Source organism: Kwoniella dejecticola, chromosome 3 (assembly GCF_000512565.2).
Source record: "Kwoniella dejecticola CBS 10117 chromosome 3, complete sequence".
In the NCBI taxonomy this organism is placed as follows: domain Eukaryota; kingdom Fungi; phylum Basidiomycota; class Tremellomycetes; order Tremellales; family Cryptococcaceae; genus Kwoniella; species Kwoniella dejecticola.
Genome location: NC_089303.1, coordinates 2,418,064 through 2,430,949, shown reverse-complemented (window position 1 = coordinate 2,430,949; position 12,886 = coordinate 2,418,064). Strand labels below are relative to the sequence as shown.

The 12,886-nt window shown below is 49.7% G+C and overlaps 5 protein-coding genes across 5 annotated transcripts; 3 read left to right on the top strand and 2 right to left on the bottom strand.

Moving 5' to 3' along the window:
- Positions 1 to 390: 390 nt before the first annotated feature.
- On the top strand, positions 391 to 1,732 carry I303_103266 (uncharacterized protein; the record flags this gene model as incomplete). Its single annotated transcript, XM_065968730.1, has 7 exons — positions 391 to 509; positions 570 to 687; positions 737 to 880; positions 943 to 1,113; positions 1,165 to 1,321; positions 1,377 to 1,488; positions 1,537 to 1,732. 7 exons carry the CDS (start codon positions 391 to 393, stop codon positions 1,730 to 1,732), a joined length of 1,017 nt encoding a protein of 338 aa, XP_065824802.1.
- A 420-nt stretch (positions 1,733 to 2,152) lies between these two features.
- On the top strand, positions 2,153 to 4,716 carry I303_103265 (uncharacterized protein; the record flags this gene model as incomplete). The annotated part of the gene is made up of 8 exons (XM_065968729.1): positions 2,153 to 2,304; positions 2,359 to 2,433; positions 2,497 to 2,736; positions 2,784 to 3,846; positions 3,900 to 3,991; positions 4,052 to 4,288; positions 4,348 to 4,414; positions 4,468 to 4,716. The coding sequence occupies 8 exons, from the start codon at positions 2,153 to 2,155 to the stop codon at positions 4,714 to 4,716; spliced, it is 2,175 nt and encodes a 724-aa protein (XP_065824801.1).
- Positions 4,717 to 4,775: 59 nt separating this feature from the next.
- Positions 4,776 to 7,058, bottom strand: I303_103264 (uncharacterized protein; the record flags this gene model as incomplete). Its single annotated transcript, XM_018406610.1, has 11 exons — positions 4,776 to 4,940; positions 5,005 to 5,234; positions 5,296 to 5,397; positions 5,440 to 5,569; positions 5,624 to 5,779; positions 5,833 to 5,906; positions 5,965 to 6,248; positions 6,311 to 6,447; positions 6,497 to 6,689; positions 6,740 to 6,863; positions 6,917 to 7,058. The coding sequence occupies 11 exons, from the start codon at positions 7,056 to 7,058 to the stop codon at positions 4,776 to 4,778; spliced, it is 1,737 nt and encodes a 578-aa protein (XP_018265104.1).
- Positions 7,059 to 7,450: 392 nt separating this feature from the next.
- Positions 7,451 to 9,791, top strand: I303_103263 (uncharacterized protein; the record flags this gene model as incomplete). The annotated part of the gene is made up of 10 exons (XM_018406609.1): positions 7,451 to 7,570; positions 7,643 to 7,840; positions 7,916 to 7,954; positions 8,011 to 8,114; positions 8,174 to 8,280; positions 8,341 to 8,642; positions 8,703 to 9,071; positions 9,136 to 9,163; positions 9,218 to 9,686; positions 9,755 to 9,791. 10 exons carry the CDS (start codon positions 7,451 to 7,453, stop codon positions 9,789 to 9,791), a joined length of 1,773 nt encoding a protein of 590 aa, XP_018265103.1.
- A 440-nt stretch (positions 9,792 to 10,231) lies between these two features.
- I303_103262 (uncharacterized protein) lies at positions 10,232 to 12,579 on the bottom strand (the record flags this gene model as incomplete). The annotated part of the gene is made up of 13 exons (XM_018406608.2): positions 10,232 to 10,271; positions 10,327 to 10,615; positions 10,676 to 10,764; positions 10,825 to 11,013; positions 11,067 to 11,202; positions 11,259 to 11,324; positions 11,385 to 11,518; positions 11,573 to 11,692; positions 11,745 to 11,941; positions 12,002 to 12,024; positions 12,084 to 12,145; positions 12,202 to 12,291; positions 12,350 to 12,579. The coding sequence occupies 13 exons, from the start codon at positions 12,577 to 12,579 to the stop codon at positions 10,232 to 10,234; spliced, it is 1,665 nt and encodes a 554-aa protein (XP_018265102.2).
- Positions 12,580 to 12,886: the final 307 nt, after the last annotated feature.

Sequence of the window (12,886 nt, the reverse complement as noted above, 5' to 3'; positions counted from 1 at the left end):
AACCCCTAACCCCTAACCCCCAACCCCTAACCCCTAACCCCTAACCCCCTAACCCCTAACCCCCTAACCCCTAACCCCTAACCCCTAACCCCCTAACCCCTAACCCCTAACCCCTAACCCCTAACCCCTAACCCCTAACCCCTAACCCCTAACCCCTAACCCCTAACCCCTAACCCCTAACCCCCAACCCCTAACCCCTAACCCCTAACCCCCTAACCCCCCCCGCGTACCGATAAGAAGAGCAAGCCGAGGAGAGATGGTATGGTTGAATCGTTTGGAGAGCTCTGCGTAAATATCTCTGATCTAGCTCCAACAAACATCTTGAGCATCGACCACGTCCTTGTGATAGACAGCAGCCCGAGAACCTCCCTTGTTTGAAGGAGCGCACCGATGACAGCAGATTACTACCTTCCGCCGCGTGACTATGTCGGGTATGGCTCGGACCCTAGACCTGGAGTTTGGCCCAATGGCAAGAAAATTGCCGTGTCATTCATACTGAATTATGAGGAGTGAGTTGCAAGCGTGCGATGTAGCATGAGCACTGCTCACCACGCACAAATGTCTCGCAGAGGAGCCGAAAGTACACCGTGGAATGGCGACGATGGATCCTGCCCTTCATTGCATGAGCTACACTACGATCGGAAAGCGACTAGCGGTGGGAAAAGGGACGGCTTAGTGGAAGATATGGTGAGCAAGAACAGCTAGTAGGTTTGAACTTGGTGCTGACGCGCGCTAGTTCGAGTATGGGATCCGCCAAGGACTTCCCCGTCTCATCAAGCTATTCCGTCAATATGGCTGGAAATGGACAACATGGACATGTGCGAGAGCTTTCGAGGTGACAGGACCGTACGCAAAGATGCTTGTTGATGATGGTCATGAGGTGAGCTGTGTGGTCAAGCTGTTTGCCTCCGATGATCTGCTCTGACTTCGTCGATCTCACAGATCGCGTGTCACGGGAACAGATGGCAAATGCACGGGACGAATTTGGAGGAGACCAAGGCTCATATTCATAAATCATTCGATCGACTGCAAGCGTCCACGGGTCTAAAAGATGTACCCACTGGTTGGTTCGTCGGTTCGGGACATCAGAGCATCAAAATGGCCAGAGCAACCGTGAGCAGTACACGATCAATGAGCCCATCTCCAAGGCTGACCCTGCTACAGGTTCACAGAGAGCGGAATGTACCCCTCCTCTACTGCTCAGACTCATACTCCGGTGATCAGCCATATTGGGCGCCGGACCCGTACGCCATGGTCCACGGAGGGGAAGACAAGGGAATGCTCATGATACCTTACTCTCTGTGTACAAACGACCATCTCTGTATGTCGGGGAGTAGTTCTTTCAGCATGTGCATACGCTAACAAGCTACACATAGTCTTCGTCGCAGGAGGTGCAGGTGTTTCCGCGCCGGATGATTGGTTTGAAATGCTGAAAGCGGAATTCGACATGCTGTATGCTGAAGGAGAACGCGGTGCGGCCAAGATGATGTAAGTCGTGCAATCATGTTCATGAATGTATACTGACCCGACGATCAGGACCATCGCTATGCATAACCGGTTCGTATGCAAGCCTGGCCGAATCATGGCTCTTAAACGATTCATGGCGTATATCTCTACGAAGCCAGACGTCTGGGTATGTACAAGGAGGGAGATTGCGGAGTTCTGGAGAGAGAAATATCCATACGAGAAGGAAGGTCCTACCTATAAGCTGCATAGCGAGTTTATGGCATGACAAGTTGAGGATATCAATCGTATGATTTCTGCACATGTATGATTCGCCTTTCAAGCAATGTTCGAAGCAACGCGCGTCAGTTGAGAGGTGGATCAGTCGTCAACAGAATTGAGTTCCCGTGCTCGCGCTCTGCGCAGTCTTGGGCAATACGTTTGCAAAGGGGTCAAGTCTCGATTTACAGCGGAATCACCTTTTGAGCACACCTGGAAGCACGCTTGGGTCATGACACAAAGAGCAACCCGAATGAGTTTTAAACACCATTGTACAGAACCACGTGAGCGGCGTGAGGTGATTTCCTTATCGCGCTCATTTCATCTATTCCCATCATCGATAATGATCTTGACCTCGCATCATCAATTCGCGTGCACTATGTTGACGTGAACTTCCCATCCCGAGAAATAATCTCATGAATCCGCAACGATGCACCAAGGCTCGAGCTCGCCATCGTCTATACCTTCAGCCCCAGCTAAACGCGCCAAGCCCAATCATGGAACGAGACATCGTTGTATTAACGCTTGCAATCGATGTAAGCTGAAGAAGCTGAAATGCTATAGAGTGGATGAGGATTCATCGTGCGTACACCTATCGATACGTGCGTCTTGATTCTGCTTACAATACGCTTCCAGAAAGTGTGCAGCTTGCTCGAAGGCGTTGGAGTCATGCGTTTTTGAGGACACAGTAATGCGTCCGGGATACAACAAGTGAGTAAAACATATTTTTGCCCTGACCCCTGTCTGAGAGCTCACACGATTCTCATCTGCCAGATATATCATCGCTCTGGAGAATCGTTGCGCAAAGTTGGAAAAAGCTCTAGCGGAACTATGCCCTGATCATCCCGACCTGACTGACCATTACTCGAGCGTTGGGACTAGTCAACCACTGGGCGCAAGCAAAAGTGGGGAGAGAGCAGTATCAAGGGATGAAACATCACAATTCTCGGAAGAGAATGTAGACAGAAATGCCCTCAATTCATCGCATACCGCACTTTCCGGTCTGCTACAAAGGTACGTCCTCATGACTCAACACATAGCTAACAGTACACCCATGATAGTCACGCAGCGACTCCCTCAAGAGCCCCAATCCTACCTCACGTGATCGACCTCAGCTCCGTCATGCAGCCCACCTCTTCCACATCCGTTCCCGCCAATCCTTATCCCTCGATACCCTCGCTACCAGTCGCAGAAAAGATACTCCACACCGTCTACCTACACCTCCAGTGTCGTTATCCCTTCCTAGACTGGGATCAAATCCATCTATGGCATAGCAATCGGGACTCGTATCTGAACGTCGACGTCAAAGCGGACTACAAGGATCAAGTAGCTGGCTTCTTCTTGTGGATGATATATGCCATTGGTGTCCAGCTAGATCCCATTGCCGGGCTGGACTCTGCTCAATCCTATTTCGAACGGGCAAGCAGATATTCGAACACCGTAACGCACCCTCATGACCTCACGACAGTCCAAGCACTCCTGCTCATCACCTTTTACGCCTTCCGTGCTCCCGCTGGACCTTCTTTATGGCTTTATGGCGGTCTGTCCATGCGCTTATGTGTTGAGCTAGACCTGTATAGGTCACGAACTCCGAAATATCCATCAATCGAAGATGAATGGAAAAAGAGGGTTTTTTGGTCCGCTTATACCTTCGACCGATTGATATCCCATGCCTGTAGTCGGCCAGTATCACTGGCAGATGAAGCCATCGATGTAGAGATGCCGCTAGACATCTGCGCTTCGATCACGGATCCCTCGGCCATCGCAGCGGCTTCTGCAGTATCTCCGTCCGCAATTCAGCATCAACTCACTAATATGTCCTCAGCCATCGTGTCAATCAAGATGTATAGGATCCGATCTCGTATACACGCAGCCATGCCAGCTCTGAGGCATCCATCCTCGGCGCGCGAGCTGACCGTCGGCTTCCTCACTGAACTGGAAGAATGGAGACGCAAAATACCGACGATTACCCCATCCACCGACATCCCGATGCAAGCAGAAGACCGCTTACGCTGGAGATACTTCCTGTGTGTCCTGCTTGTCCTCAGACCTTCAGTGTTGTCAGCATCACCAAGCGATCCGACTCTGAGTCTATGTGCTACCGCTGCCGCCGAGGCGTGCGAGGTGAGTTGTCTCTTGACTTCAAAAGCTTCGCCGCTCATCACCAATGGGTGTAGCTCGATCGGACTGTTCACAAAGGTCCCTCAACTAGACAGACGACTATCAGCGTGTGTCATACTCTGCTCTGTGGGACGACATTGCTCTACTGGTGAGTCAGACTCGTCAAAATGCATGGGGCTTTCTAACGGAAGTATGAACTCGCTCGCAGCCTGTATATCAGTCCCGCTGTTATATCTCAGCGGGTCTCGTCCAGGGCTATCCGAGCCTGCTCTGGCACTTTGGCGGTCTATAGTCAGCTCTTCGATCAAGCGCGTCCTTTCTACGACATATTCGAATTTATGGCGGACGAGATCCTATCCGGTGGACCGGAACAAGGAGAGTCGCAAAGGAGGGTGATAGAGGTTATCGCTGCTATGTTCAATGGCAATTTCGTGCCACTATCTTCGTGAGTCGGTTCTGCTCCGATGATCCTTAAGCAGTCACTTGCTGATCTTCTGGCTACAGCTTGTACGATCAACTTAGATCCAAGAAAGCAGGCGAATGCGTTGACCCTACCGCTACACAGGCTACGGTGAGTTTGCTTGTCGACGGAATCGAGGCTACAGGGGCTGACCGGTGACGTAGTCATCGGGAGTGCAGTACATGCCAGAGGAGCACTTTCCAGTCCCTATTCCGATGCCCGAGCAGCCTACCCCGCCTGCGGCACCACCGTCTACCGGGTTGACCCCTTTCTTGACCGCGACATCTGGCTCAGAACTCGGTCAAATCAGTACCGCCGTTGCAAGCGCTGATGATCCGGCTGGCCTCGCGCCTGACAACCTGGACATCGATTGGTTGAACCTCGACCATGCTTTATGGGAATACATGACATGACAGATATGCATATGGTGTGGAGGACTAAATTTGTGTAGCGAGACACCTCCAGATTGGTACTATCTCGCGGTCTTGGCAACAACTCCTTTCTCGACATCCGTCATCGTCGACGGAATCGTCACTGTACTCAGCTTTGTCTCGTCAATTGGAGACACTGGAAGCACTTGATTCTCGTCCGAGGAGGTATCGGAAGGTGCCGGCTTGTCCTTAGCAAACGTGACCTCCTGATCAATTATGTATCTTTCAGCCAAATTTCAGGACATGCAGCGCTAAAACACGATGACTCACCTCGATGAACAGACTGAGTAGGAATGACATCGCGGCGAATACTGTGAAAGCAACGAAGACCATCTTCAGACCTTTCGAATAGGCATCTCTCGCATCACTCAGCCCTTCAGCAGAAACTTCAGCTTTTTGTGAAGCGGACGAGTCTAGTAAAAGTGTCTTCTCGGAGTTAGACAGCGTCTTGATCAGAGCGAAAGCGGTGGTGATGGTCGCTTGATATATCGCATTGGCCGCTACGCAGAGACGGGTCAGTGCCCATGATTCTCGCTGTATGACAACCAACAAAAGCCTCACATGCCAGTCCAAAGGCCCCACCCATCGTTCGGAAGAAATTACGTGAAGCTGTCACAACAGCCCGATCTTTTGCAGGCGAAGTCGCTAAAGCGGCGACCAGAGCTGATAAGAATGTCAGTGCCGCTAGTGTACGACTACACTTACTTGTCTGTAGATCGAAACCAATACCGATAGCGCCAATCTCTAAAAAGCCTATTGCCATGGCTAGGTGTGTGGACTGCCTCCATAGAATCTGGAGGCCGGAAGCTAACAGCCAAATTGCAGCTCCGACAACCTTGTGTTTCGGTGTCAGCGGTATGTTCGATGTCGCCGTCGGGATACAACTCACTATGACTCTTCTGTAGTGATTCGTTTTAGTGATATAAAACCCTGCACCAATGCCCCATAGAGCCTGAGGTATCGTATATGACAGAACAAGAGCTCCCGACATGAGAGGGGAGTATCCTTTGACGTACTGGAAGAACGTTGGGACGTAAAATTGATTCTACTGACTGATCTCAGCTTCGATCCGAAGCTCCAAAGTGATGTATGACTCACGCCGAAATAGATCATCCCGATGAAAAATGATTGTACGCTGATTATGCAAGGAGTCCGCAGCAGGAAAAGACGCACTGAGGATTGTTTAGCCTTTTTGCGGCACAAAAAAGCTTAGAGGGCGCTCTCACTCACAAGGCAGAATAGGCAGTTTGCTGAATTTCCCTTCGACTAGCAAGAACAACATGCCACACACGGTTCCAATGCACAAGAGACTTATCACTACCCCACTGGACCAAGGGAATGAGACTCCTCCGCCAGAGATCGGTATCAATAGAAAGAGGATCGACGTGGAGGATAGCAGGACTCCAGCATAATCGACTTGAAGCAGTTTCTGACGTACTGAGCCAGTCACGGGCTTCAGGGGGATGATGAAGTGAATCAGTCCCACTGTGATGGCGCCTGAAATAGCTACAACGCTTTCAATGACCTGTTGCTTTAGCGTGACGTCCGACATTCGGTGAAATTGCATGTGACTCACCGGAACAGCCACCTCCACTGATTGGCTCCTGCCAGACCTCCGCCTACAAAAGGTCCTATCGCGTTTCCTGTAGAGGTTGCAGCTGATATCAGGCCTTGATACTTCCCTCGTTCGACGAGAGGGACTATGTCGGAGACCTGATAGAGATTCTCAGCTTGTAGACTAGGCTAGGTTGCAAGCACTCACAATGACCATTGCGATGTTGTTGATACCCCCGCCTCCTATACCACTGATTGCACGGAATGCATATAGCTGTATAGGAGTTTTCGCGAAAGAGCAGAGGATGTTGCCAATGATTAAGAAACAGAGAGCTGTTTGCAACATATTTTTGCGACCAAAGATGTCAGAGAGTCGTCCGTAGACCAGCTGAAAAGCACAGCTACGGGGGATTAGCGGTTGAGAAGCAAGATGCTTCGCATTGTGACCTACTTCCCAACCAGGTATGACGTTCCAAGCCACGATATGGTGGCCGACCCGTTGATATCTGATCCAATCTTTGGTGCTGCTGTTGTCACAGCGGTCTGATCCATGAAGGAAATCATGAGAGCTAAACCTGTTGTTTGGTCAGCGGATACCCCACCATCTCTCCTTTGCGTGAGAACCCACCGATCCCGAGATACACTATCAAGATCTTCCGCAAGGGCATCCTACTACTCTGATCTTGGATCGAAATCTCTTTGTTAAGTACCGGCATCGTCGATATGACCTTGTCCGGTCGAGAATCTTCAGCTTTGGCATCTTCTTGCATGCTCGACGGCTACCGACTGCTCGTTGTGATAGTGTCAATCCAATTGCTACCTTCGCTTTGCTTCAGGAAGGTAGGACATTCGGCTACGTGACTGTAAATGAGATCGAATTCTGCTGTCGTACTGTGATTACTGAAATGCAATCGATGGACCGTAGTATACACCACCATCCGTTTCGCTCGTACGCGTTCCGGGCGTTATCAGCTTCGTCGGAATTGCTCCGGGCCTCGAATTAGTAGTCCGCGCATATCTTTCGGAAAGCTTCCGGATCGCTTCCGGAAGGAAGATAAGCATTGTACAATTTGATCCAGTTCCCGACGTATATAACTGAACCCGGTGCTGATATTCTTGATCACAATCGGAATAATCAGATAAACTCACACATCCGCTCACCATGCTCGGTCTGACGAAGCTGAAGCAGGCAACTCAATCGAAAGAGGCCTTCATTCGATTCCTTGAAGCACCTCCTCCTGAGGGGGAGGACGCCGCAAACCACGATAAGAGAAATCTTAGAGTAAGTCATTGTATCGAGCTGACGCTCAGTGTAGCTTCCGTCCACGTTCCCAAGGCTAACCTCAATTTCCAGTGGACCAATGTCGATCTGGCTCCATCCCCACCTCAGGACAGGAAATGGACTCAGTGGACATTCCTCGCCTTTTGGGTGGCTCATGCGGCCGGAGCAGGCTCTTGGACAGCGGGATCTAGTCTGATCAACGTAGGACTTGCTCCGCGCGATGCTTATATCGCTATAGCTACCTCACATATCTTGATCACAATCTTGATCGTGAGTCTTTGAAGCCCGATGACGTTGCGACGCTTCGGCGAGACAAGAAGATTAGCTTACATCATTTGTGAACAGGTTCTGAATGGTCGAGGTCCTGCAAGATATCACATAGGGGTATGTAGCGTCTAAAACAACTCTTATAGTAACCCGCACGCTAATAAGCTTCACAGTTCCCTGTTTTTGCCAGAACTTCATACGGCATGTGGGGGTCATATGTAGCCATCATGATGCGAGCGATTGTGTGTATCATCTGGAACGGTACGAACTCCTACTAGTGAGCAATTGAGCCTGGAGATAAGCTTGATTTGTGTATCTGACGAGACCTGATTTCAGCGGTGGAAGGTGTCTCACCGTCGCGTTCACAGCCATCTTCCCTTCTTACGCCAAGATACCAGCACTGCCGAAATCAGCTTCCATCTCCAGTCCTGATCTCCTCTCTTGTGAGTGTCTAAGTCATGCAGGCAGACACACTGAGCTGACTGAACCTGATTCAATATCAGTCTTCATCTTCATGTTCTTCTTCATTGGTATCTCCTTCGTCCATTCACGAGATCTGAAGTGGTTTTACATCGGCAAATCCATCTTCGTCTTCGCGGCGATGCATGCCATCCTGATCTGGTGGGTAGTCAAATCGCACGGAGTGACTTTCGCCTACATCGCGGTCGACAAACCGATCTCGTCTACCGCACACATCTGGCTGGTATTGAGGGCTTTCAACACCGGCTTGGGAACAGCTTCCAGCCTGACGGTCAACCAAGGTGACATGGCTAGATACGCGGATAAGCCTGGCAGTGCTTTATGGGTAAGTCACCATTCTTGTCCGGGTAGACTGTGGGCTATGTTTACCAAATATTCCCGCTAGACCACTCTCATCGGATATCCTATTGCTTCAGCCTTACCGTGTCTTTATGGTATCCTGGTCGCAGCTGCCGGCCGAAAGATCACTGGCACCGCTTTTTGGAATCTCTGGGACGTCCTCGCCTACATGCTCGAGCAGTATCCAGACAACCATGGTGCCAGATTTGGGATATTCTTATGCGCTGTTGCAGTCGCATTATCTTACTTGGCAGTCAATCTCGCTACCAACTCTTTGCCATTTGGATCCGATGTCACTGCGATGTTCCCTCGCTGGATGACCATCCGAAGAGGGCAGGTCATCTGCACGATTCTTGGGATCGCCATTGTTCCATGGAAGTTGCTCAACAACGCTGCTGCTTTCCTCACGTTCTTGGTGAGTTTGCAGTCGAGAGGCGTGTCATCTGCTTACGCTAATCTTCTATTGTATTGTTTTACAGAGTGGGTACGGGTACTGGCTGAGTCCTAGTGAGTCATGGTACTCACTGCCCATGTGGCATCTCACGCTAACGACAGTCGTAGTCGCCGCTATCATGTTCGTGGACTATTACCTGATCAAGAAGGGTAACATCATGATCAACGATTTATACGATGGATCTCCTTCGTCGCGATACTGGTTCTCCAAGGGTCTCAATTGGCGAGCGGTCATCGTTACTGTTTTGGCGCTGCTTCCTTGTCTGCCCTCTCTAGCTTGGTCGATTGCTCCGAAGAAAGTGCATATCTCGCCGAGTGCTCAGAATCTATTCTATATCTCCTTCGTCATGACTTGGGCCATAGCTGGGGCCATGTACTACGCAAGCTACATCATCTTCCCAGAGAAAAACCTTGAGATTGATGAAAAAAGCTTGGCCTTCGAAGATATGGCGAACGAGCTTGACCGACAGGAGGCTGATGCCCAAACCAGCTGGCTCGAACGATCATCGGAATCAGAAGCGAATGAGCCACCAGTTGAGTCTTTGGGCGATAAAGCTGTTCAAGTTGACACTGAAAAGTAAGTCTAAGGGCGCAACTTCTCGACACAGGAAGTCATGCTGACGGGTATATGTCTTCGTGTTGCAGGGGTCAGCCTCAGGCCTATGTAGTCCTTGCTAGATAACGATAACCTCTTCGCCTGCTTTAGCCCTGGTTTTCGTCAGAGTTTTGTATCCGTATTATAGTCAATGAGTCAATGAAGGCCTATATTTGTTCCCTCAATTGTATGCAGTGCCGTCCAGAGCGGCTAGTTCTCGTGAGCCAGGGGGCATGCGTGAATGGAGAGGCGTCGCTATTCTCAATATGCCAAGGTAGAATTAGATTGGGATCCTTAATGTTGCAAAACTTCGCTCAATAGCCTTACTTAGCGCAACAGATTTGTTGAGCCTACGCGATCCATCTTCGCTTTCAAGCTTCAGGCCAATCATGAGAGAGAGGAGATACATGTCTCTATGATCTATGTCTATCTATGATCTATGTCTATATATGTATCATCGTAGGCTGACGCGTTCAGGACCACAGATTATGCGGTCGTAGTCATATTTCACGTTCAGTCTATACGCCTTACAAGGAGTAGATGAAGTCTTCATTCTGAAGATCGGTTCTGCGATATTTGTCAGCCTTTTACCTCCTACCAGATTTAGTAATGAGCTACTCACAAATCCATGAAAGCCTGGTCATTGAATCCCTCGTCTTCCACATGACCACCAGCAGCTTGTTCAGCACGTTGCTTGGCTCTTAGCTCGGCCCATCGCGAAGAGTTCTCAAGAGACAAGTCGACCTGGGCACCGCTTTTACCCTTGGCGATTCTTCGCTTGACGTTTCTTCGGTTAAGCATGGCGAGGTAAAGACCTTGACAGATGATCAAGCCGAACATGATACAGAGCACGATGAGATTTCCGGTAAGACCCGTTTTGTAGTAAGGCGCTTCGCTGGATTTGTACAATTCTGAGGGGTTTTGCTCAGCTCAGCCTCTGATCAAATCTTGCCAAAGATGACTCCACTTACGAGGTCCAACAATGTTACCAACACTGAGACCGACGAACAGCATACCGGTCGTAGTGGTTTTCTTAGTGTGCCCAGCGGTGTTAGCGAACCTGCGAAGTGACCAAGTCAGCGAAACTCCTTAACAGTATCACTTGATCCATCAAACTCACTGCCAACTGAAGAAGAGCGGACTGATACATTGATAGACTTGAAGGATGAAGTAGACTCCGAGAAGCTGCGACTTGTGTTCGGTTCCTCGAGGTAAAGTATACAACGCAGCAGCAGCAGCCAAGGGGAAAGCCGAGGTGACCAATAATACAGGCATCTTTCGCTTAGTGTAAGTGACAGCGACAGCGGAGCTATATGAAGCACGTGAGCTCAATTACTGGACTGCGACAAAATCTGGACTTACAGGATGTTTGACGCAATTCCGATAGCTCCGGGAATCATGTTGTACAAAATGGTCTGGAATTGGGAGAGACCGAAACCTTGCAGGATCAAAGGGCCGAAAGTGGTGATACCACCAGAAACCAGTGAAATGCAGAATACTACAGGGAACGTAAATCAGCACTATGCTGAACGGCTCTTTTCAGCATGTACTCACCGTTGACGACACAGAACCACGTCTTCGGGTCGATTAGGCATTCCCGGACTTGCGACCACTTGAAGGCTATGACATCACCTCATGGTTAGATACGCTTCCAAGCCTTCAGATACCATGCAGACTCACTCGTAGACTGTGTACCCGTGTTGTTCAATCGGATTCTCTCAAGTGCGACATATTTTCGGTGGTCACTCAGCCATCGAGCCTTAGTCGGATGAGCCGGGAAAAAGAAGTAGCAAGGAATAGATAGAGCCACGGCACTAAAAGATTGATGTCAACCTATGGTACCTAGGCTATCAAGAATGCAGACTCACATCAGACCGCATACAAGGAAAATGAGCTGGTACGGGTGCAAAGAGGACTTGGCGTGACCGAGACCATATGACAACAAGGATCCGATGATAGTAGCTGTGCCATTGGCGGAGTACCAGATACTGTCCATATGATCAGCATGTAAATGATGTCTCAAAGGGGATTCAGACCCACTTGTTTCGCAAAGGTTGCTCCCTTCTGGTCCACCACATGGACACGACCACCAACATACTCGGGGAGATGGAGGCCTCAAATGCGCCCAAGATGAATCGGAATACAGCCAATCCGGCAAAGTTGGTGAAAGCCGACATGATGCAAAGAGAAGCACCCCATCCGAAGAAGCAGAAACAGATCCAGACGTTTACAGGCAGCTATAGTAAGTAGGCTTTGATCAGCAATTACAGCCGAACGACATCTCGGGCTTAACTGACTTTGACCAGCGCGTAAACGGATACTGGGAAGCATGGAAAATCAGCAAGCCTCACATGGAAATGCCAAGCAACGCATACTCACGAGGTTGAAAGACCAATTGAGCAAAGTAGACCAAACTACTGAGCCATGAATATTGTTGTCCACTATTTCACTTCGTCAGTGATTTGACCGTTGATCATGCCCAAAGAAGCCGACTTACACAAGATGAGCATCGGTTTTCAAGCCGAAGACGGAAGCAAATGACAGGGACGATTTATCGAGCTGTTGGGTGAAGTATACGATAAAGATGCTGTCCAAATAACGATCAGTCACATGCAATCAAGCTTGCAAAGCCAGGTTGAGCTCACATCGGTAGCAAGAATGCATCAATTCTCTTCCTGACCGCCTCATTCTCCTCATCGGTGATCTCAGTCCTTGGACCCGTGTACTCCGCGAGCCAAGCCGCACCTAAATCTGAATGTTTCGCATTTTTGTCCACTGGGTTGGCTTTCTCCATGTCGCCGGCGATGGACCCTTCGCGATGTTCATCATGGACCTTTTCAGGATGGACGGCGATGTCGTTCATGGTAGTCGACATTGTGTGTTTATGTGAGCTGGAAGTTGCGGGGGGAAACCAGTGAAGTGTCAAGTCTTGCTACCATTATTATATACCATCAATGCCTACCCCTCTCACCCCTAAAAATTCAACGCCCCCGGCTGGGGATCCCGAAATGGATGAATGTGCTCCGCCATTGATGCGTTGTTTTCCTCAAGAGCTTGTATTTTCAGGGTAGCGAAACATTTTGGGCAAGATCATCGGGTTTTAGAAAATCTTTGTAAACTTTTGATGGGTTTTTTCCTGAGACCGAGTCGCGCATATGACGTGGACGACCGTTTGCCTTGGC